Source organism: Corvus hawaiiensis, chromosome 20 (assembly GCF_020740725.1).
Source record: "Corvus hawaiiensis isolate bCorHaw1 chromosome 20, bCorHaw1.pri.cur, whole genome shotgun sequence".
Taxonomy (NCBI): domain Eukaryota; kingdom Metazoa; phylum Chordata; class Aves; order Passeriformes; family Corvidae; genus Corvus; species Corvus hawaiiensis.
The window spans coordinates 4910380-4933704 of record NC_063232.1 but is presented as its reverse complement, the minus strand read 5'-3'; the positions used below and the strand labels follow the sequence as shown (position 1 = coordinate 4933704).

Below are 23325 nucleotides of genomic sequence, written 5' to 3'. Positions count from 1 at the left end.
TCTCGGCGTGGGAAAAAACCCCTTTTTCACACCGCCCAGCGCTTTAGCTGCTGGGGATTGAGTTTTGGGAACCTCCCGGGAAACCGGGCACGGTGGGGGACAGATGGCAACGGGAAACATGGGAAACCCCCGGGCGGCCATCACGGCATCCTCCCACCAGCGTCACCCCAAAGGCACTGGGGACCCCGGCGGGCCCCAGGCCTGGGCGAGCAGCGGGGGAGGCCGGACCCCGGTGGGTGCTGCGGGGCTTTCGGTGCGGGGCCGGTGGCCGGGGCGCAGCGGCGGCGGCGGGGCCCGGCGGGGATGCCGAGCATTCCTGGCGTGCCGGGTACATCTGGTCCGGATTCCAGCGAGCTGGTCCCGGCCCTGCTCCACCCCCGCCGGCCCGTGAATCAGCACCCGCCGCTGAAGCCGCCGGCCCCGCCAGCACCGGGGGCCCCGCCAGCACCGGGGGCCGACGAGGGGGGGTCCCTGTCGGTAACAGGGTTCCCACCCACCCCATCTCAGCACCGACAGACCCCAGCGGCTCTGGTAAGGGCCCCGGTGGGAGCTCGCCCCGCTAATAAAAAACGCCGTGCCCCCAGCTGGTGCCCCCCTCCCGGTATAACCGGGTCACCCCCCCTCCCCCACTGTCTCTCCTCTCGGTAAAAGCAACTCCCCCCTCCCCCCTAACGGCGGCAGCTCTCCCCACACCGCTCCACGGCAAAGCCGCTCCCTCCACTCCCCCCCGGGACACCCCGCCGCCCTCCCGGCCCTCCGCTGCCCGGGATGCTCCGCTCCGTGCCCACGGCGGGGAGCGGCCGCGGGTCAAAGTCTGTCCAGTCCGGTCCCGGAGTGAAGGTCACCCCCGGGGCGGCCACCGCCCGTCGCGGGGAGGCCCCGACCGCAGCCCCGCCCGCCCCACCGGGACTCTCCGGCGCCGGGGCCGCGAACGGGCCCCGGCCCCAACGCCCTTCCCCACCCCACTGACACCGGGGGCGAGGCCGCCCGGCCCAGGCGGCGCCGCGGAGCCCAGCGAGGGACGCGCCGCGCCGCATCCCCCATGGCTGCCCTGCCCCGGGGAAAGGTGACCTTCCCTAACGGGGCACAGTGAGGCCCCTCAATCTCCGGAGCACCGAGGGCGCCGCGCGGGGCTCGGCCACCCTTACCGCCCGTCCCAGCGCGGTACCGGCGCACCCACCTGCGCGGCTGGGCTGGGCTCGACTCGGACCGGCGCCGCCGCCCCGCCGGTGCCGCCGCGGTCGTGCCCGGTGCCGGTGGCGGTGCCACCGCCTCCCCCCGCCGCGCGCCGGCTCCGTCCCGGATCAGCTGGCGGAGTCATGACGCAGCCGCCCCCCGGCCACGCCCCCCGGCCACGCCCCCGGGCCAATCGCCGGCCGCCACTGCCGGCGCGCGCCGCGCCCGCCCCCGCGCCGCGATTGCCGCCCGCTCCCGCCAATGGCGGCCCGGCGCGACCCGCGGCTCAGCCAATGGGAAGGAGAGGCGAGCACTCTGCCCCGCCCACCCCGGCGGGGAGAGCTGAGCTCCCTCCCGGCCGGGCAGCGGTTGCCTTGGGAACGGGCGGGCCCGGCCCGCCTCGGGGTGTGCCGGGAGTTGTAGTGCGGCGCGGCGCTCCCGGCATGCCCCGCGTGCTGTGAGTTGGCATTTTCAAGCGGGTGAAGGGGCGGCGGGGGCAGGGCGACTCCGAAGGGGCTCGACCCTTCCGCGAGCCCCAGGCGGGGCGCGGCGCTGCCGCGGGCACAGCCCGGCCGCCCCCGCCCGCCCTCGGGCGGCGCCTCCCTGTGCCGGGGCTGGTGACACAGCCCCGATTCCGAGAAGTTGCTCTAAGTCCTCGACCAATCAGAAGTGAGCGCTCGCCACGCGCACCAATGGGCAGGCGCGGAGGGCGTGGCCGCGAGAACTCGGCTGACCCCGATGACTTGGCAGCGCCGCGCGATGACTGGACAACTTCTTTAAAGGGGCCGCACGCGCCGGAGGGGCAGAGCGCAGGGCAGCGGCGGCCCGGCGCGGCCCGACCAGCGGCGCTCACCCGCTGCCCCGCGGGCACTCCCGGCGCTGCCGCCGCAGCCCCGGGGGACGGGGGTCTGAGGCTGCGGGGCCCCTTTAAGGCCGTTTCCTGCCCTTCGTCCCAGTAACAGCTGATTGCAGCGGGCCAGGGCCGGGCCGCCAATCGGCGGCCGCCACGTACCACCCACGTGACTCCCACGCGCCGCCGCGCCATGCGGCGCTGCCCGGCGGGAGCCCCCGGCGCCCTTAAAGGGGCCGCGCGCAGTCCGGTCGCCCGTGGCTGTCCTGACCGTGTGTCCCACGGGTACCACCGCACCCGCCGGCCTCGGAGGCTCGGCACCGCCCGGCTGGTGGCGGGAGGACCCGGCTCGGCTCACGGTTACCGGGGCCGAGCAGCTCCCATAGCGTGCGGTGCCTCGCGGGGCAGAGGGCGGCAGGGTCCCGGGGCGGCGGGGCTGGGCTAGTCCCGCTGCCCCGCGCCGGCTCCCCCGGGCACTCACCTGCCGCCGGTGGGGTCCGCCCGCGGCGGGCGGGGACCCCTTTAAGGCCGGCTGCCTCGTCAGCGCGGCTCGCCCGGCTCCAGCTGACAGCCCGGGGCGCCTCTGACGTCACGCTGACGTCACGCCCCGCCGCCGCCGCGTCACGCGCCGCCGCTGCCCATGCCCAGCACCGGCCCCGCGCCCGGGCCCTGCGCAGCCGCCCCGGCCCCCCCGCCCTGCGGCCGCTGGAGGGAGCCCGGGCCCGGCCCCGCGGGGCCCCGGCGGGGAGCGCGGCCCGGCCCCCCCCGCGCACATGGCGGCGCGGCGGCCGCATGTGACCGCCGTCACCTGACCAACATGGCTGGGGCCGCCCCCGCCGCTGCCCGCCGCGGCTGAGCCGCCGCTGCCAGGTAACGCGGGGCCGCCGGGGCGGTGAGGGACCCCTCGGGGGGGGGTGAGGGCTCCCCGGACCGGCCCGCGGGGCGCAGCCCGGTTCTGTCATCCCCCCGCCGGTAGTGAGGGCCCTCAGGGGCCGGGGCCGTCTGGCCGGCCGTGGCCGTGGCTCTGTTCCTGGGAGGTGCTCCTTGCTGTGAGCATCCTCTGCGTCGCACCCGTGGCCCCTCTCCCTGACCCTGGGACTGCAGAGGTCCCATTGTGTCCCCAGCGTGGGGGTTATGCTGCAGAGATTCCATCGTGTACCCTCTCCAGCTGCAGAGGTGCCATTGTGTCCCCACCGGCAGCCCCGGGGCTGCAGATGTGCCCCTCCACCTCCCATCATATTCCTTTTCAGTTCTTAGGGCTGTGAATGTCCCGTTGTGTCCCTCTAGTCTGGGGCTGAAGAGGTGCCATCACGCACTCCTTCGCTGTAGATGTGCCGTTGTGTGTCCCCACACCAGCCCTAGGCCTGCAGAGGTCCCATCATGTCCCTTCCCCCAACACTTGGATGTGCAAGTCCCCATCATGTCGCCCTCCCTGAGCCTGGGGCTGTGGAAGCCCCACCACGTCCCCCTGCCTGGCTGCAGAGCTCCCACCTTGTCCCTCACAGCCAGGGCTGGTCCCTTCTCACCCCCCACACACTGACAGAGTGACCAAGCTCCTCAAAACAACTTTTTTTTTCACTTGGGTGCCAATGGGGAAGTGAGACTGGGGAGGGCAGGGTATTTCTTCCCCTGTCTGCTTGCTCACAGCCTGTCTGGACCACCTTTCTCCCAGCAGAATCCAGCATGGAAGGCTTCCTGCAGAGCGTGGAGAAGGACCTGAACATTGACCGCCGGCAGCTGGCCCCCGAGAGGACCCACGTCACTGCCTTTGTCCCGGCAAAATGGCTGCAGAGCCTCAAGGAGCGCCGGGTGCTGCCGGTAGCCTGCCCACGGCCCGAGGGGCTGAGCGAGGTGGAGGTCAGGACGTTCCTGCAGCACTCGGTGCAGAAACTCCCGGCGGGCTGGATGCGGGTGGAGATCCACGGGCTGCGGAAGGCCCGGCTGGGGTACCCGCTGCGGGCACAGCCCCCTGACCAGCGCTGTGGCAGCAGCGTGGACACCCTGCATGGCTTCATGCAGAGCGTGGCCAGCCAGAACTACCACAACCTGTGGGGCCGGGCTCACGGGCTGTACGCGCGGCCCTACCGGCGCCCGGGCGCGCCGCCCACGGTGCCGGCGCTGGACGCGCTGCGGGCTGCCCTGCACAGAGCCTACGGCTGCCCGGTCCTCCAGGTGGGCAGGAACGTGCCTGGCATGTCCCCTGCCAAGGAGAGCGTGGCCAAAGGTGCGCCCTTGTGCCCCAATATGCTGCAGGCTGAGGCGCTGCTGGAGTCGGCCGACGTGCTGTACATCATCTACCCCTATGTGCAGTACTGCCTGCACGACGTCGTGACTTTCAGCCCGGCCAAGCTGACCAACAGCCATGCCAAAATCCTCTTCCTCCTCTTCCACGTGCTGCAGGCCATGAGGGCTTGTCACCAGGCGGGTCTGGCTTGTGGAGATTTCTCCCTTCGGGATGTGGCTGTGGATGAGAAGCTGTGCAGCCGTCTGCGTGTGAACTTCAGGGGGTACGAGGGACCTGGGGAGGAGGAAGAGAGTCTGGAGGGTGGTCTGGAACAAGTGAGCGAGCAAAGCTGCGTGCAAAGGCAGGAGGTGACATGCAGTGCCTGCCAGAAGGACCTCCGAGACCTGGTGTTGCAGTGGGTGCACGGGCAGGTCAGCAACTTCGACTACCTTATGCATCTGAACAGCTTGGCTGGGAGGAGAATGGGAGACCCCAATTACCACCCGGTTCTTCCGTGGGTGGTGGACTTCACTACGAAAAACGGCAAGTTCAGAGACCTGAGGAAATCCAAGTTCCGCCTCAACAAGGGGGACAAGCAGCTGGACTTCACCTATGAGATGACCAAGCAGGCGTTTGTTGCGGGGGGGTCGAGTGGGGAGCAGCTCCACGTCCCCCATCACATCTCCGACGTCCTTTCGGATATCACCTACTACGTGTACACGGCCCGCAGGACACCCAAGGCGGTGCTGTGCTGCCACGTGAGGTCCCAGTGGGAGCCCAACGAGTATCCAGCCAGCATGGAGCGCATGCAGAGTTGGACGCCGGACGAGTGCATCCCAGAGTTTTACACAGACCCCACCATCTTCCGATCCATCCACCCGGACATGCCCGACCTGGACGTGCCGTCGTGGTGCAGCTCCTACGAGGAGTTCATCGAGGTTCACCGCATGCTGCTGGAGAGCTGGGAGGTCTCCCAGGACCTGCACCACTGGATTGACCTCACGTTTGGCTACAAGCTGCTGGGGAAGGATGCAGTCAAGGAGAAGAACGTCTGCCTCCACTTGGTTGACAACCACACGCACCTGACGACCTACGGGGTCGTGCAGCTCTTTGACCAGCCCCATCCCAGGCGCATGGTGGGACCTGCCTACACTCCTGCTGAAGCTCCAGCCATTGTCCGGCCTCTGCTCCAGAACATCCGGGAGACTGTGGTTTTGGAGGACATCCAAGGCCAGGTGACAGATACGATCAACGGGCTGGTCCTGGAGGCTACTCCCAGTGAAACCACCTGGTCTGGGGAGAAACCCATCGCTGGTGAGGATGATTTGGAGCAAGGCACAGAAGCCCTGGATTCCATTTCTGCTCCTGGTAGAGCCTCTGACCAGCCCTGTGCCACTGTGCCTCCAGCACAGCCCTCCACCCTCCCTGCTTATGCCACTGACAGCAAATCCTCAGGGGTCCGACCGCTCCGTCGGAGCAAGACAGGTGCTGTGGATCAGCTTGACATGAAGATCGCACTTCCTGAGGGCTTCAATCCGCTCCAGGCCCTAGAGGAACTGGAGAAACTGGACAATTTCTTGGTTAAAGGCTTAAGCAGCGAGATGCAGCTGATGGAGCAGCCGTGGGAAGAGCCACCCTTGGGTCTCTCAGACCTCTTCCAGAGGGACATGCAAGCTCTGGGTGTTCTGGTAGCTGAGATTATATTTGCACCGAGGCTGCGTCCTTCGAAGCCCGACGCATCCCTGTTGGAGCGGTTCCTGATGGTGCGGAATCTCTGCCGTTACCACCCCAAGGAGATCCCGGCCCCGCTGCAGCACGTGCTGCACGTCCTGCTGCAGCTCAGCGTGCCCGTGGAGAAGCTTCTGAAGAGCAAGCTGGGCAAGAGCACGGTGCAGTTGTTTGAATACAAACCCATCTCCCAGGGCCTCCCCCCACCCTGTCCCACGCAGCTCCTCAGCCCCTTCAGCTCCATCGTCCCCTTCCCCACGTACTTCCCAGCGCTGCACAAGTTCATTTTCACCTATCAGGCAAAGAAGATCGAGGATGAAGGGCAAGGCCGGGAGCTTGTTTTCCAGCTGTGGCAGCAGCTGGAGGGGATCCTTTCTGAAATCACTCCTGAGGGCTTGGAGATTCTTCTGCCTTTCATATTATCTCTGATGTCCGAGGAAAACACCGCTGTCTACGCAGCGTGGTACCTCTTTGAACCCATAGCTAAATCCCTCGGGCCCAAGAACGCCAATAAATACCTGCTCAAGCCCCTGATCGGAGCCTACGAGACGCCCTGCTCCCGCCACGGCAGGTTCTACCTGTACACAGACTGCTTTGTGGCCCAGCTGATCGTGCGCCTGGGGCTGCAGTCCTTCCTCCTGAACCTGCTGCCCCACATCCTGCAGATCCTCGTGGGCATCGAGAGCTCGCGGGAGGAGAGCAAATCCTTCCTCGGCACCGCTGAGGACGATGAGAGCGGAGGGGAGAGCCCGATGTCGTGTGTGTTTGGGGAGGAGATCAAGATGGACGTGGAGCACAGCTCTGCTGCACTCGACCTCCTGGACTACACCTCTGGGGTCAGCTTCCACGACCAGGCCTACCTGCCCGAGGGCGAGGACTTCCAGAGTGGCCTCTACGTCGGGGAATCCCTGCAGCCCCAGGAGCAGGAATCGCTCAGCCTTGGCCGGCTGAGTGACAAGAGCAGCGCCAGCGAGGTGTCCCTGGGCGAGGACAGACCTGCTGATGGGGACTCCCAGAAGGACAAGAGCAGCTTGAAGTCAATGGACAGCAGCCAGGACCTGAAGCAGAGCGAGGAGTCGGAGGAGGAGGAAGAGGAGCATGAGGAAGAGGAGCACGAGGACGCGGCGGTCGATGCAGAGCTGACGGTGGTCGTGGATGCTGCTGGAGCCTCCGTGGATGTCACCCTGGCTGATGACAGCAGCGAGCCAGAGGATGGGGAGGGAGAGGAGCTGCCAGACCACTCTGATGACAAAGAGCAGACCATACTGCTGGGTAAGACCCTGCCAGCATCCAGGTTGTTGGGCAGAGCCTGGGGGAGAAGCGGGTCTAGATTTGGGGGTGTTTGTGACCCCAGCTTGGGGACAGGGATGAAACCAGGGTAAGAGGCCAGGTCTGCATGTGGATCTGAGAGTCAGGGCTGGGGCAGCAGAGGCTGGTAGCTAATCTGTGCCATGCTGGGCGCTGTCCTTGTGACTGCTGTTGTTTTGCAGACACAGCCTGTAAGATGGTGAGGTGGCTCTCGGCCAAGCTGGGCCCGACCGTCACGTCCCGCTTCATCGCCAGGAACCTGCTCCGGCTGCTCACGTCCTGCTACGTCGGTAATGCCTCTTCCCTGGGTCCCAGGGTGGGCTGTGCCCCCAATCTGTCTGCTGGTGGCTTGGGTGTGGCTGCTGCTTCAGCTCATGATGTGTTCTCTGGGCAGGCCCGACCAGGCAGCAGTTTGTACCGAGCAGCGACGAGAACAGTCCCCTGAGCACAGGGAATATCTACCAGAAACGGCCCGTGCTGGGAGATCAGGTGTCCAAGCCAGTGCTGGCCTGCCTCGTGCACGTGGCATATTTGTATGGAGAGCCTGTCCTCACCTACCAGTACCTGCCCTACATCAGCTACCTGGTCAGTATTGCCTTTTTCTCCTCTGTGTTGGGGCAAGAGCTGTGTCCAGGTGTGAAGGGAGGGTGTAAAAAAAATAGTCCAGCCTCACCAGGAGCCTCCTGCATAAAAACTGAGCTTGGCTGGGCTCTGTCTGGGCCAGTGTGGGCTGAGCAGCTCTGGCTGTGTTGGCTGAGAAGGACAGGAGAGGCACTTTTACCTCCTGCCACAAGCTCCAGACTGCTCCCAGCAAAGCACACAGCTGCGTTCATACCCCTCTTTCCCTGTCAGACCTTGTGAAACCAGAGAAAAAGCTTTTCTTCTACTTTTCTGGGTGACTGTGCCCAAACAGAGCTGGCACAAGGGTGGGATTGTGATAACAGGCAGGAGGAGCAGCTTGGGCTGGAGTGAGTGTTCACAGAGGTCTGTGTGGGTAGATAGGGGTGAACTGGGGGGAGGCTAACGGGTTTTCAGCTATCTAAAAAGCACTGGCAAGGCTCACTAACTTTACAGCTTGAAATTCGTAGCTGAACAGCAAGGAGGAAATGTGTAATGCAGCTGGTTGAAAAACTTAATTTTTCATTAAAAAGAAAAAGGTTTTGAATGTTTTAAACAGGCTTATTTTTCATATTGCTCCCTCTTTAGTGGTTGTAAACACTTCGGTTATGGATTCTTGTTTAAATGGAAAACTTCAGTAGCTTTCTGATAATTTAAACATAGAGGGAAAGAGGCCACAGCTGTTCATTTAAAGAAAACAAAAAGGCATTGTCAGTTTTTCCAGTGTTGAAGGGGAGGTTTTTCAGGGGAAAAAATCCCATTTTTCAGCAAAATGATTCTCCACCCAGTTGCAATCATAGCTCCAGCTGTTCTGCTTTGCTTTCCTAAGATCATTGCTTGGGGGCACAGAGGGGATTAATACCCCTGTGAAACAGCATTTGGCAACCTGATACTGGAGCGATGGAACTTGCGGGTCACAAATAGGATAAAGTCAATCCTTCTTGCAGGATTTGGCAGGGTGGCTATTTTGTGAGAGGAAGAGCCTCTGTGATGAGCTGGAAGATGGCAGGTGTACAAGAAATATAGCAGGAAACTGGGAATTGTCTGTGGGTTTTGTTACTGGCTCTCTTTCTTGGGTGTTTGATTTGTCTAGGAGTTAGGAAACAGGACAATCTAGAAAGAAATATTTTAGTGTTGCTGCTGATGTTACTAACTCTTTGGCACTGCCATAACAGCAGCAGTACATTGTCAGCAGAAAAAGGATGTGCAGTTCTGCCTCATGAAATTACTAGCAGCTGGATTTCTAGAAGTCAGCAGCGGCTTTGCCCATAATTTGTGCTTGGATATTTCATGCAAGGACTGTTCCTCTGCACACTGTGGGATGAAGACAACGATTCTTGCTTTTAAATTGTGTGTATGTAAGAGCTTTCCCCTCTTTCTGTGCTGGCAAATGATGCTCTGGGGTGTCCAGGATGGTTTGGACCAGTGTGGGGTTGTCACTCTCCCTTCTGAGGTTCCCACCTGTGGGAATGTTGTGCAGGGAGATGCTCTGCAGAGGAAACCTGTGAGCTTGGGGGTGTCATTCCCCATTTTCCCCAGGCTCATCTCTTGTGCTGACAAGTGTCTGTCAGTTTTTGGGCTCATCCCTTGAGTGCCAGACACGTTTTGCTGTTGAGATTTGATGCTCGGGTTCCTCTTCCAGGACCAGCAGTGCTGTGCTGGGTTTGAGGCTGAGCTCAGGCGACCTTGGGGTCACCTTTGCTGTGTCCTGCTGGGGAGGTGGTGGCCCTGGCCCTGAAGGAGTCCCTTTCACAGGTTGCACCCGGCGGTGGCTCCGGCGGTGTCCGGCTGAACAGCCGGAAGGAGGCCGGGCTCCTGGCCGCTGTGACACTGACACAGAAGATCGTGGTGTGTCTCTCTGACACCACACTGATGGACATCCTCCCCAAGATCAGTCAGGAGGTGCTGCTCCCAGTGCTGGGCTTCCTCACTTCGCCAGCTGTCGGGTAAGTGCTGCAGGATCAGCACAAAATGAGGGATTTGGGAAGGGTTCTGTGGGGGCCCTAATGCTCCCAGGTTTGGGGGGGGAGGGGTGTTTCTGCCCTGATGTGTGTCTCCTTGCACTGGCACACTGCTGAAAGCATCCTGATAACACAGAAAAGGCAGGAAGCATGAGGCAGAGGATGGGAAAAAGGGATACGTGGAGGGCAGGCTGCTGATGGATGTCCTCTTCAGTTTCCCCAGCGGAGCCCAGGCCCGTGTTGCCCTGTGTGTGAAGACAATCAGCCTCATTGCCTTGATCTGCCTGCGGATTGGGCAGGAGATGGTGCAGCAGCACTTGAGTGACACAGTGAGAAACTTCTTCAGGGCATTCTCGCTGCTGCAGGAGCTGCAGGACCAGGTCAGTGATGTGGGAGGGGCCCTCCTGCACTCCCCCAGATGTGGGAATGTGGTGGGCATACCTGGCTGTGTTTGTGTAATGAATTGTGTGGTAAGAGCATCTCATCTTGGGGTTTATGTGATCTTGTTTCTCTTGTCCAGGGGTTGACAGCAGAGTCGCTGGGCAGCTGTGAAGTGCCAGTGATGGAGGTGCCCCTTTCGGATGGGAAGCTGCTGGCCCTGGATCCATCCGTGCTGGTGGAGTTACAGAAGGTGTTCAACCCCGAGATGGCCTACATCACCTACATCCCCTTCTCCTGCTTGCTCGGTACGCCTTGGCCACCAGCTGTGAGGGAGCTCCGTGCTCTGGGCATGCATGCTGGGCCTGAACTCCAGAGAAATCACAGCTCACAGGGCTTCTGGGGGAAACTCACAGCTTCTACAGCATGGCTTGGGCTGATTCCTGGGCTGGGAGGCCACTTCAGCTTCAGCTGGGAGCAGATGTGGGATGCTGTGTCCACAGCCTTGTGCTGACCCTGTTCAGGGGTGTACAGAGGGGGGTGATGATGATGATGATGAGGACGTTGCTCCCCTGGCAGCCACGTTGTCTCTGTCTCCTCAGGTGACGTTATCCGGACGGTTGTGCCCAACCACTCGCTGGTTGAGAAGCTGGCCAGCCTCCACCTGGAGAACGTGAACCCCAGCAACCTGCAGGTTGTTGGCCTGGAACAAACACCGAGTGTGGTGGGCTCAGACCAAGACACTCGAGGGGCTGAGCCCTTTTCCAGCCCCCAGGAGGACACTCACTCTGGCACTTTTGGGAGCGTGCTGGTGGGGAACCGCATCCAGGTCCCCGTGGACACGCAGCGGGAGGGTCTTGGCTTGCTCCGCCTCAGTGCTGGCACTGATGGATTCGTTCCCAGCTCATCCAGCGAGGAGAACGCCCTGAAGCACGACCTCCCCCGCAGCACCCACATGCTGTGTGGGAACTGGCTGGCCTACTGGCAGTACGAGATCGGGGTGAGCCAGCACGACCCCCGCTTCCACTTCCACCAGATCAAGCTGCAGAGTTTCTCAGGGCATTCCGGGGCCATCAAGTGCGTGGCACCGCTGAGCAGCGAGGATTTCTTCCTGAGTGGCAGCAAGGACAAGACTGTGAGGCTTTGGCCCCTGTACAACTACGGGGATGGCACCAGCGAGGTGCCCCCGCGCTTCACCTACGCTGAGCACAAGAAATCTGTGTTCTACGTGAGCCAGCTGGAGGCACCGCAGCACGTGGTGAGCTGTGATGGCACCGTGCACATCTGGGACCAGTTCACGGGTAAGAAGGGAAAGGGTGAGGAACTGGAGGGAACTGGTCCAGCCCTTACAGGCAGGGGCTGTGCTGAGTTTGGATGGCTCTTGTTAAAAACCAGCACAGAACTGGAGATCTGCTGTGTGCCTTGTCCTGCCATGATGTCTGTTGTTCTTTCACAGGCAAACTTCTGCGGACTTTTGATGAGTTAGACAGCAAAGTCCCCATCACAGCTGTGACCACCATGCCACCTCCCTATCACAGCATCTCTGTGGCCAGTGCAGACTCCGTGCTGAGGTTCATCGACCACAGGAAGCCGGGACTACAGGTAGGGGTGTGGTGCTCTGTGAGTCCCCTTCCTCCTGCCCTGTGCTTAATGATGGGATCCCAGCTGGCCCAAAGCCCAAATCCCAGAGCCAGCTGTGATGGCTCCACAGAAACCAGCTTGTCCCTTAAATGCCTGATCCCCTGACCTACATCCCCCAGCTGGACTGTCTCTCTTGCAGCATGAGTTCCGCCTGGCCAGCGGGGCGAGCGCGGGGCTCATCCGCTGCCTGGCCGTGAGTCCGAGCGGCCGCAGCGTCATGGCCGGCTTCTCCTCCGGCTTCATCGTGCTGCTGGACACCAGGACGGGGCTCATCATGCGGGGTTGGCCTGCCCATGAGGGAGACATCCTGCAGATCAAGGTGAGGGGCTCAGCTGGGATCCAGGTGGGGCCTCATCGATGCTCTGAGGCCACGTGGAGCATCCTTCCCGCAGGGCTTGTGTGCTCCATTCTTGCTTCATCCCTTCCTATGTCCCTAAGAGGCTGCCCAAGCTCTCCTACCCCATGGTTAGTGCTGCTGCCAGCTGTTCTTGGTCCAACTCGTGCTGCCAGAGTTCAGCCCTCCTGGGTTTCAATCCTTGCCAGGCAGGTCTGCAGCAGGGGCAGGGAGGAGCTACAGCTCCTGTGAAGGAGCAAATGTGTTGCTTTCTCCACGGGGCTCTCAGCTTCCCTGGGAGAGTGTTGCTCTAATGAGTAACTCTTGTCCATATTTACCCACCCCAGGGAGCAGTGCTGGGTCTCCAGTGTCCTCGACCCAAACATGGGTTAAACAAAGTTCAGCAGTGTGGGTTGTTTACCCTCTCACTAGCTCTGCTAATAAGCAGCTCCAGGTTTCTACCCTCAGCAATATTTTCAACTGTGAGAGAGCCTCTCAATTCCTTCTCCTGAGAAGGAAAATAGTTTGGCAGGTGATTTAGTGGAGAGGGAGACTGCATGATAATCCCTTTACCCACTGCAGTAGTATCAGATGATGAATGAGCATTGTTGTGTATCAGGGTGTTGTTGAAAAGAGGCACAGCCCATCTCCTGGAGGAGATTGCCAGCTCCCAGAGCGTCCTTTAGCTTGCAGTGTCCACCCAAGGCCTTGCTAAGCTGCTCAGTACCACCATCTGCTTGGAAATGGCTTGGACAGTCCTAAGGGATTGCATTGTGACCATTAGATCATTGCAGCCACCTGCTGCTCTCACGTGCAGCACCAGATTGTGAGTTTTTACAGGAATTTTACAGGTTTTTACTGGTTCACTGGCCTTTCCTCTCCTGCTAGGCTGCAGAGGGCAACGTGCTGATCAGCTCCTCTTCGGATCATTCCCTGACTGTCTGGAAGGAGCTGGAGCAGAAACCTTTGCACCACTACAAATCTGCCTCCGAGCCCATCCACGCGTTCGACCTCTACGGTAATGAGGTGGTCACCGGCACTGTGGCCAACAAGATCGGGGTCTACTCCATGCTGGAGTCCTCAGCCCTGCCCACCAGCACGACCAAGCTGAGCTCAGAGAACTTTCGGGGTACATTGACCAGCCTGGCAGTGCTGCCCACAAAGTGCCATCTCCTGCTGGGCTCGGACAACGGCATCATCCGGCTCCTGGCGTAGTGACCCCTGGCCTGGCAGCCTGTGGCTGTCCCACAGTGCTGTGCTGGAGCTAGAAGCCAGCAGTGTGGCTTTTGGAGGAGGTAGAGTCAGATGTTTCTGAGCAGAGGATGCAGGGGGAGGTGTACTTGTTACGTCTCTAACCTCTTTCTGTATCTTGAAAAAGAAAAGAAGCCATAACTGAGAAACCTCCGCTGCTGCTGGGAGAGATATTGGGCATTGTAGGTCACTGTCACCCCTGCAGAGAGGCCTGGAGCTTTCCTTACCACGTGTGCCTGATCCCCAGGGGCCTGTGAGCTGCCCTCCACAGAAACAGGGACCACAGGTACCCTCCCCCCTTCAGTTCAGGGGTAGGAGGTGCCCCTTGGCAAAACACAACAGTTTAGCTACTGCCACCTGCACTTCCCCTTCCCTTCCTCTCCTGAACCACTGATCAGCCTCACTGGGGTGGCAGAAGCTGGGCCTGGGAACTGCTGCCTTTGGAGCTGCATCTCCTCCTCCCATGGTCGGTGCTCAAAGCCCAGAGGAGGTGGTGCTCTGTGAACTTCAGGTTCTGCCAGCTGAGTTCGAGCCTGCATGGGAGGAGGAGGAGGAGAGGTTCACCAGAGCCCTTCTGCTGCCGTGCTGGCTCCAGGGCAAGGACTGGAATGGAAGCCAGCCAAGGCACAAACCCCATCTGCTCTGCCAGTTCCTGTAGGAATGGGCTGCTGCAGAGGGGCAGATTGGGGTGGGAATGTGACTCTCTGGGGAGGCCAGAACTAGATGCTTCCATGAGGATTTTGGCTTCTGGAGCAGTGGGGTAGGGCTGTTGTTGGTTCCTGCCCCAGCATCCCACGATGAGGTAAGGGGTGAGGAATGCCATTTGTGTTATGCACTGGCAGTGATCCTCAGTAAATCCATCTAATCCTCTTCTTCTGAGCTGGTCAGGCTCCTGGGGAAGACAGGACAGCAAAAAGGTGCTCAGTTTTGTCCCCTCCTGCCCTTGTAGGGTGTGAGGCAGGAGGCATGAATCCATCATGGTCTCTCTTTGACCTTCCCTTTGGGACAGCACTGGCTGTTCCCACCCCAAAGCCACAGAGAGTGCTCTTTGCCCCACCAGTAGAAGCAGTTTCCTCACTTCTATTGCAGCCCTTTTCCATCCTTCAGCCTAGCCAGAGCCAGTACCAGGAGCGGGAAGCTCTTACCCTGGGCAGAGGAGGAGCCTGCTGTGGGTTGTCCTGGGAGGGGAGAGGGCTTCCATCCAGCTGCCACCTGCAGCTGGGGAGGTGAGTGGTTGGCCAGTGCTGCCCTTCCCTACCCAAGGGGAGCTCTCAGTCCCGTGTTGCCTATTAACCATTTGCAATAGATGTAAATATTTACTTCTAATAAACTCTTTGAGAGAGCTGCAGAGCTGGGTGTGTGTGTGTGTGGAAGCTCTGTGCTGGTGGGGCTGGGTGTGCTCAGCCAGAGGGACACCTCCTCCTTCAGGCTCCTCTTGTGTTCTGGGGGAGCCCTGGATGTCGGATAGGATTCTGCTGCACAGGATTTGCTTTCCAAGGGCAATTACCTCCCTGCGTTGCAGCAGCACATCCCAAATGTGGTTGCAGAGCTCAGACCTGTCACCCATTGTCTGGGGTGAGCTTGGGAACCAAGAAGTTCCTGCAAGGAATGGATGACTGGAAGATCCTTTTGGTGCTCCTTGCTGCTCCTCAGTGACTCCTCTCCCACTGAGGACATGGACAGAGGCAGGAAGGATCAGCAGCACTTCTGCTTATGGCACAAATCCACACAGGGCAGGACTGCTGGACTTCTGCCCATCCCTGAGACTTTTGCTCCGTGCCCCAGCGGTGTGTGCATGCCCTGGACACTGGGACTAGCTACCCTGGGAGAGCTCTGGAGCGTGCTGTGCCCCAGGGGCGGGACCAGCTGCTCTTGGCTCAGCCCAGCCTGGCCATCAGACCCTGCTGTGTGCAGCCACGGGGCCCTGGGCACCTGCCCTCTGTTAAACCAGTGTCTCACATCTCCCTGGGATGCAGGGAGGGAAGAGCTGGGGGGTTCAGCAAAGAAAATTCCCAAACCAGAAAGCCCTGTGGCAATAAACACCGAGCCCTGCATTTTCACTGAAGGTTATGAATAAAAGAGAATATTCCCAGCATGGGGAGTGTGTGCAAAGTGGAGCCACTTGCAAGTTACTCCTGCTGGTGGGAGTTTTGCACCTGGTAAACTCAGTGTTAACGTTGTCTTGAGGGTACAGCAGCCCAAAAGTACATCCCCATCTCCAAATGCACCACGAATTCACTCTTCTCCCCCAAACAAATGTTTAGCCGGATGCTGTAGGTCAATATTTGCCTGCCAAATTCTCAAACAGGGGGTGGTGCTGAAGGTCGCTGCCGGGAGGGGGGCTGGGCAAGAGCTGTGTGTGCCCCATGCAGAGCTGCTGGACAGGCTAAAGCAGGTGCCAGCTCCAACGTGGACACGAACAACCTCAGGTAAGGGGCAAATGAAAGGATTTGATATAAATGAGGGCTCCTCCAATGCCCCTCGGGGAGGGAGGGGTGAATTTGGCAGAGGGTTAAAGGATGGGCACCACCAGGGAGGAAAGGGGTATTTAGGGTTGTATGTGGCTGCAGGATTTGGGGTGAGGGAAAGGGGAGGAATGAGATGGCCTCAAGTTAGGCTTCTGCCAGTGGGATCTCAGCCCAGCAGTTCTGGGTGAAGTAAGGACTGCTTGGAGAGCAGAAGCAGCCCCAGGAATTAAGTGTGGAAGCCATTCAGGGGGCTGGGCTTTGGCATGGAGGTTTTATGAGAAGGAGAAGGTATTTAATTTCTGTCTGAAAGGGAAAAGTGGCTGGGTGAAGCGTTAGCCAGGGAATGGGTGGGGTTTTGTCCATGACCCTGAAGCCCCACTGTCCCACACTGGAACTGGAGCACGCAGGTGGGAGAGGCGGGGTTTGCCAGCAAGGGGGGAAGATGAGTGCTGGGAAGGGGAGGACTCCCCCTTCCAGGACATATTGCTGGGAAACTGCTGTGGTATTGCACTTCCTACCTGCAAATTCCTACCAGACAGCACTTGCTGAGCACCTGCAGGTCAGTAGCCCTTCTCCCAAGAGCCCGGCGCACCCCTGAGGATGCTGCGCCTGTATCTCAGTGGTTTCCATGGGAAAGGAGCAGAAAGGCTCTTGTCTCCTTCCAGAGGCACAGTGTGTGCAGCACTGATATGGGAAATACCATTTGCAATCCAGAGAAAGCAGGGCAGCGGGGTCAGACAGGCAGGATCCAAGCGGAGCCTGGCTGTGGCTGCAGCTCCACTGCGGGTCCCTGCTCCTCTCTGATTTCCCTGCCTTGGCACCGGACCCAGGAGCCCTGTGTTGTTTCTTTGCAGCATTGTTCATCTCCCTCTTGCTTTCCATGAGCTCCTGTGCCAACCTGTTTGGCCAGGTTGATAATTTTCTCCCTGTAGACCTGAATAGGCTGAGCTCACAGCTGGAAATAACTCCTCTCTCGGCTGGTCCTTCTCTTCCAGGAATATGGGGTTCCTCTGGGGGCTGCTCTGCCTGGCTGCTCTGCACAGCCTCCCACGGGTAAGTTGCTCCTGCAGCAAAGAGCAAGGGAAGTGTGGTGGCTCCCTGAGCCAGACCATGGGGCAAATACCACCCAGAAAAGGCCTGGAAGGCAGATAGGTGGAGGACACTGCTGGGGGGGGGGGGGGGTTCACCAGCAAGGTTTCTAATCTTCTACCCAGCTGAAATAGTTGTGGATATTCTTATTATTCATATTTATGTAGAAGCTTTTCTTTTGGAACTTGACCTCAACTGTATTTAGTGACCGTGACCTTCAGGAGTTAAGAGGAGGTTTTTGAAAAGCAGGTTTTTCCCCGCCCCCTTTTTAAATCTGGATCCCTGTCAGAACTGAGGTTGCAAAACCCCACTGCTCACTCTCAAAAGGATCCATTGTTCTGTGCCAGACTGGCCTGACCCCTTTCTAAACAAATCCAGTGTTTGCAGTGTCTCCCAGCTCCTCCTCACTTCCACCTCCGCATGTCTGACCCCACTGCCCCTCGGTCTGCACCCCAAAATCCTGCCTGTGCTGTCGCCTTGTGGGGACTGCGACAGCCAGGATTGCAGTGGGAGCAGGGAAGACAGACTCTGGAAATTCAGAGGGACCCGACTTTGTTTATTGATTTTTTTCCCCTATAGCTGGCACATGCCATTGACCAGCAGCGTCTCTTCCTGGACAAAGATGGGAAGCTGAGGGTAAGCACTGACTGGTTCCACACAAGGGAGATGAAGTTATGCTGTGGGATTTGCAGTTTTTCCTGATATAGAACGAGCCCAGGCAGTGCCAGTGCCATGAGAAAGTCCATCTTACTGCAGGCTTTACTCCCTGCTGCTGCCAGTGCTGTGCTTGTTCAGGTTGGAAGCTCCACCCTAAATAACTGGGCAGAGTATGGAGTTTAACACCAGTACTGGTGTGTGTACAGGGGCTGGCAGGTGGATGATTTAATTTCTGATTGATAAAGAAAGGTGAGGAAAACCACCAGCTGTGAGGATGACAGGGAGAAGGATCAGTAGCTGATCCAATCCATTGAGCCTGGGATGTTTCAGACCATGCAAATGTGAGGAGAGTAGTGGCAGTGCTAAAGGCTAAAGCTTAGAAGAGTGGAAAATGAGGAAATCTGGAGAGAAGACGAATGGAATAGAACAGACAGGTCAAGAAAACACAGATGCCTGGAGGAGGAATTGAGCCAGACTGGATCAGGGCTGTGACAGCAGCAGAAGGGGCTGGGCAGTGTGAGGCAGGTGGGCACTGCTAAAATGTGTGAGGGGAGGAGGTGAAATCAAGGCTGAGGATGATGGATCTGTAAATGCTGAAGGGACAGGACATGTGCTGAGCATGAGTCTTGCTCTCAAGCTTTCCTGAGAGCTTTCCTGAGGAGGAACCACTGCCAGACCCTCACTGGGTCCATTTTCACAGGCTGTAAGACCTCCTCTTTCCCAAAGCCATTCCCTCAAGTCATTATCCTCAGGGTTAAAGGCAAACTGAAGCAAAACCACCACCAGAGTAGAGGAGTCTAGCTCTCTCCAGTTTTCTCAGCCTGTTTAGATGTGCAGGAAAAGCCCATGAGGGTGTCACTGTGCTGCTGCTTTCCCAGTGCTATCCTTGTTTCTCCCCAGGATGTGAAAAGTGCTGGAATGGTACAGTCGGATTCGCTGGGAGCCATCCCAACCCTGCCAAAGGGAAAGCTGGTAGAATTTACTTATGACAGCTTCCAGGAGAATGATGGAACCATGTCAGCATCCACCAGCACCCTGCCAGACACGAGGGATGACTGGAACTCAGAAGACGAAGCCGTAGCTGGGGCTGGGGGTTGTCGTGGAAAGAAATCACCTGAGGAAAAAGCCTCTTCTGAAGAGGAAGGAGAGGCTGGGGATAAAGGCTGTGAGATGACTTGGAAGAAGAGCCAGAGGCTGGCAGATGGCTTGATGAGATTCAGCATTGATCTCCTGAGAGAGGTGCAGCTGGAGTCCAACAGAACCAACGTGATCCTGTCCCCCCTCAGCATCGCCCTGGCCTTGTCTCACCTGGCACTGGGTAATTCTTAGTGGCAAAACCACCATTTCCTGCCCTTCCCCGTATCTTCTCCCAGAGGCACGAGCAACCAGTGAGCAAGATGCAAATGAAATACAGTCTCTTCCACTTATCCTTGCTCCTGCAGCTTTAATTAGGCATGATTACAATTGAAGCTGCCCTCTGAGGCTCCGTCTCTCAGATTTCTCCAGCCTCTTTTGTGAGGCACAGCGTGTTTCTAACAAGAGGCAGCCAGAGTAACGTCCCCGTTTTCCACTCCATGAGCATAAGACCTAACAGGAATTTGATTTTTAGGAGCAGCAAATCAGACAGAGAAGCATTTGCTGGAGGTGATGCACCTGGAGTCAGTGCCCTGCCTCCACCACATGCTGGGCACCCTTCGCAGGAGGCTCACAGAGTCCACCCTCAGCCTCGGGGCACGGCTGTACCTGCAGAAAGGTGAGAGGTGGCACAGGGGGGGCTGGACTGGTGTAGGATAAACCTCCCAGTCACAGAGAGTGATGGAAGCACACTGGAGACATCCATTTCCCCTATTTCCTCCTCTTGGGGAGTGTCACGCCATGCTGAGCAAACCTTTCCCATCATTCTTCCCCTTTGCCAGGGTTTGAGGTGAAACAGAAGTTCCTGGAGGACTCAGAGAAATTCTATGGAGCAAAGCCCATGACCCTTTCTGGGATCAGTCAGGACGACCTCGTAGCCATAAACAATTGGGTAAAGGAGGCAACTCATGGGCAAATTCCCTCCTTCCTCCAGCAGCTCCCTGAAAACACAGTGATGCTCTTGCTCAACGCTGTCTATTTCCACGGTGAGCTCCACAGGCCTTCCTTATTTCTTCAAGAGGAAATAGAACTCCAGTTTTCTGCAAGCCCTGTAGCTGAACAGCATCTCCTCTCCTCGCTTCCTGCTAGGCAATCTGCTTGTTCTTGTGCATCTGCTGCTCCTCTTGCTTAGATTTCTTTACAGTAATGATTCCCAACTGCTTCACATGTGCTAAAAATGTTACTTGACAGCAGAGCCAGAACGCAGCAGGTGGGACCTGCAGTGTCTTTGCCTCCCGATTCAGGATCCCAGGCAGTGGCACATCCCTGCTCATCTACTCAGTGATCTTAAAGGTCTTTTCTAACCTAAATGATGAACCAGGTTGTAGCAGCTCACTGCACACCCACCACAGAGCTCAGAGGCAGCTTCTGTGGATTTCTGTCTGACTACAGCACAGTGGTCAGCCACATCTTCCTTTTTTAACTCCCTGAGGGCTGTGCACAGACCAAACACTTCCAGTGCAAATCTACAAATGTTTTACCTTGGTCTTGGAGCAGTGTTTCCCCCTAGGCAGCACAGAGGCAATACTCCCCATTTTTCAAAGCACAAACATAGTTTCTTTTATCTCCATAGCCTTCAGTAGTCTCCCACACTGAGGCGTGAGGATTAATCCATGTTCCTTTTGTTATTCCATAGTTTCTCTCTGGCTGATAAGAGTTTCCTGCTGTTAGGGCTCTTCCAGCTTTGGTTCTGACTTCTCTTTGCTGTATTTTTACTTCCCTGGTCACTACTGGCCTTGTGAGAGAGCTCAAGATAGGAGGAGTGTCAGCTCAGCAGTTTCTGGTTTTCTACCCAAATATAACTTTGTTACTTTCAAAACTTTTATTTTTACAGGGTTTTGGAGGAATAAGTTTAATGCAAGCTTCACTGGGCCAGATGTATTCCACCTTGACCATGAGTTCGTGGTCCCAGTTGAGATGATGAAAGCCCACCAGTACCCCCTAAGCTGGTTTACACTGGAGTCCCAGGATATTCAGGTAGGGATCTCTCAGGAGCACTGCAAATTTTCATTGGAATTTCCTCTTGCTGTGGTATTTTACTAACTGCAAGCATTCTCTCCAAAAAACCAATTTTTTTTTAACAGGCATAGCATAGAAAAATTTAATAATCATTCTTTGTCCTTGCTTCCAGCAAGAATGTTGGATCTTCACTTCTAATCTCTAGGAAAAACCACAAAGAGATATTTCCACTGACTGGGAATTAATAGGATTTTAAAGCCCAGAGTTAAAGATAAATGAGGAAATATGGAAAGGAATTCCCTTGGACAATGTGCTATTGGAGTTCTTCAGAACCCAGAGAGGGGCAAACTTGTGCATGTGGGCTTTCACTCTGCCACGTGCTCAATCTCTACCAGCCAGTGGCTAATACTAAAATCTAAAGCTGTTATTCCAACAAATTCTCCTCTGGAGAAATCAGATCCCTCCTTCTCACCAGGCTGTTCTCATCCGAGAGCAGGAGTGGCCCTGTAGACCAATTAGAAAAAGACTAAATTAAAAGCATCACTTTCTGGACTTCCCTTCCTTTTCCCTAAATTCCTCTCTGGTTGGTTTTATTTCCAGGTGGCCAAGTTTCCCTTCAAGAGTAACGTGAGTTTTGTGGTCATCGTACCAAACCGGTACACCCGGAACACCTCTCACGTGCTGGAGAACTTCCCTTACAGACAACTCTGCAGGCTTTTCCCCAGAGAGGTGCCCACCACAGTGAAGATCCCCAAAATAAAGTTGGACTACCAGCTGGAACTCAACCAGGTTCTCAGCCAAATGGGTAAGGCCTCTAGCAGGGTTTGCACAGAACAAGTGGAGCTGATCAATCTGTTCGCTGACACCAAAAGCTGCCACCCTTGTTGCTAAAGCTGTGCCTCACAGCTTGCTCCAGAACTCCAAACTCTCCCATGTCTTCTTCCTCTCCTCCTCCTTACTCCTTGCTTGCCTGGCACCAAATGTTTTGCTCCAACAGGATGATACTACAGAGCAGGCAGCGTTCACAGCTTCTCACAGTCTTTACGCGTTCTTCCTATTGTAGCCAAGACCAACCTCCCCCTGTGCATCAATCTTGGTATCTGAATTTGTCATTTAATACAGTGGCCAGGACAGAGAAAATGCAGATCACAAAACCTGCAGCTGAAATAAACCACCAGGTGCTGCCTTTCCAGATGAGAATAATTGAAGAGTTCACTTTGTTTTGTAAAGAATTGCTTGAAAAAAATAATCTCTGTAAAAGTGTTTCCAGCCTCGCTAGAAAGTCTTCAGACTTGCTGCTGCTTTTTAAGGATGACTGCAAGTTCTTACACTGCTACTCTTAAAGAGGTGGAGTTTTTGTTTCTCTTGCCTGTCAGTTCTCCAGTCCTCCATGGTGGACAGCACATGGAGCAACAAGTCAGGGAATTGCTTTCTTCAGACAGCTTTGAGAAAACTCAGAGCTTGTAGAACCAACTTGGTCTCATTTCTCTGCAGGCCTCCAGGAGCTGTTCACGAGCCCAAATCTCCAGAAGATCACAGAGGAGCCTCTCTTTGTGTCCAGTGTCCAGCACCAGGCCACCCTGGAGCTTAAAGAAGATGGGGTGGAAGCATCTGCTGCCACCAGTGTCATGCTGTCACGCTCAGTCTCTGTCTTCAGCCTCGACAGGCCCTTTGTCTTCATCATCTTTGAGGATGAAACAGGGGTCCCACTTTTTATAGGCAGTGTCCAGAACCCCAGCCCTGACGCTGCCCCCCAGGTCCGAGAGCCACAGGACTCAAGTGAAGCCACAGATGCCAACGAGCACCGCATGCCCAAATAAGAGAGGGGCAGAGCCTGAGTGTTCTGGGACTACTGCCTGACCCTCTGGACCAGCTGAGAGAGGCCTCCTGCCCCTCTGAGGCCACAGGAGGCAATTCCTTGCTGTTTTCCTTTACAGATCCCTAGAGACCAGTCCTGGGATAGCCCATTCCAGCCCTGACGAGCTTCTCCAGGCTGGGCCTCCCCTCTGTTGAACCTGAAAAGCTTGTTCTGCCTGGATTTCCCTTCCAGGGCTCTCAGTCATGGAAGGGAGACTTTCTTGTCCCCAGACTGTTATTAGAGTCTTTATTAAGATCTTATTAGAGTCCCCTGTAGCCTGGAATCATCTTTAGCATCTGGCAGCTTGGACAACAGCCAGGGATGTATTAATGTGGCTCTTCCTTCCGCAGTTCCTGGGAACATGTCTCCCTCAGTGTTCCTCTGAAAACCATCTGTGCCCACCTAGACAACGACCTCTAGAGCAACTGGACTAGAAACCAGTTGTCTTCTCTAGGATGAGTCACAGCCACTTCCAGGCATGGGCTCTTCTCAAAGATTCCCTTTTCCCACTCCTTGGCTGCTTGGATCTGATGTAGGAGGCTCTGCAGTAGGAAACCCCTCCCTTTGGATCCTTCTCTCCAGGCCTTCCTCTAGAGGCTGGGTAATGCTAGATTTTTTCAAGGCATATTTTATAAAGTGTTTTTTAGTAATTTTTATGTTGGCAGAATAATAAAGAATAACGCAGAACGTA

General features: G+C 57.3%; 2 protein-coding genes across 4 annotated transcripts; both read left to right on the top strand.

Annotated features, from left to right (window-relative positions):
* The first annotated feature begins 2782 nt into the window (after positions 1-2782).
* Positions 2783-14817, top strand: WDR81 (WD repeat domain 81). 2 transcript variants are annotated; one of them, XM_048324429.1, is made up of 11 exons: positions 2783-2896; positions 3702-7250; positions 7469-7576; positions 7681-7871; positions 9660-9850; positions 10080-10245; positions 10386-10551; positions 10846-11544; positions 11700-11845; positions 12024-12203; positions 13107-14817. In XM_048324429.1, exons 2-11 carry the CDS (start codon positions 3710-3712, stop codon positions 13431-13433), a joined length of 5715 nt encoding a protein of 1904 aa, XP_048180386.1. In that variant the 5' UTR covers positions 2783-2896; positions 3702-3709; the 3' UTR covers positions 13434-14817. The 2 variants fall into 2 exon arrangements, with proteins under 2 accessions (XP_048180386.1, XP_048180387.1); XM_048324430.1 differs by having other exon boundaries at positions 3699-7250.
* A 975-nt stretch (positions 14818-15792) lies between these two features.
* Positions 15793-23325, top strand: SERPINF2 (serpin family F member 2). 2 transcript variants are annotated; one of them, XM_048324431.1, is made up of 9 exons: positions 15793-15898; positions 16933-16990; positions 17606-17662; positions 18584-19001; positions 19293-19436; positions 19600-19803; positions 20652-20794; positions 21377-21581; positions 22271-23325. In XM_048324431.1, exons 2-9 carry the CDS (start codon positions 16937-16939, stop codon positions 22594-22596), a joined length of 1551 nt encoding a protein of 516 aa, XP_048180388.1. In that variant the 5' UTR covers positions 15793-15898; positions 16933-16936; the 3' UTR covers positions 22597-23325. The 2 variants fall into 2 exon arrangements, with proteins under 2 accessions (XP_048180388.1, XP_048180389.1); XM_048324432.1 differs by lacking the exon at positions 15793-15898 and adding an exon at positions 16340-16496.

Excerpts from the sequence above, each read along its gene's own strand:
- WDR81 (XM_048324429.1), top strand. The coding sequence starts at position 3,710 with ATGGAAGGCTTCCTGCAGAGCGTGGAGAAGGACCTGAACATTGACCGC. Across the intron at positions 10,246-10,385 it reads TGCAGGAGCTGCAGGACCAG|GGGTTGACAGCAGAGTCGCT; the intron begins GTCAGTGATGTG and ends TCTCTTGTCCAG. Across the intron at positions 11,846-12,023 it reads ACAGGAAGCCGGGACTACAG|CATGAGTTCCGCCTGGCCAG; the intron begins GTAGGGGTGTGG and ends TCTCTCTTGCAG.
- SERPINF2 (XM_048324431.1), top strand. The coding sequence starts at position 16,937 with ATGGGGTTCCTCTGGGGGCTGCTCTGCCTGGCTGCTCTGCACAGCCTC. Across the intron at positions 17,663-18,583 it reads ACAAAGATGGGAAGCTGAGG|GATGTGAAAAGTGCTGGAAT; the intron begins GTAAGCACTGAC and ends GTTTCTCCCCAG. Across the intron at positions 21,582-22,270 it reads CCAGGTTCTCAGCCAAATGG|GCCTCCAGGAGCTGTTCACG; the intron begins GTAAGGCCTCTA and ends ATTTCTCTGCAG.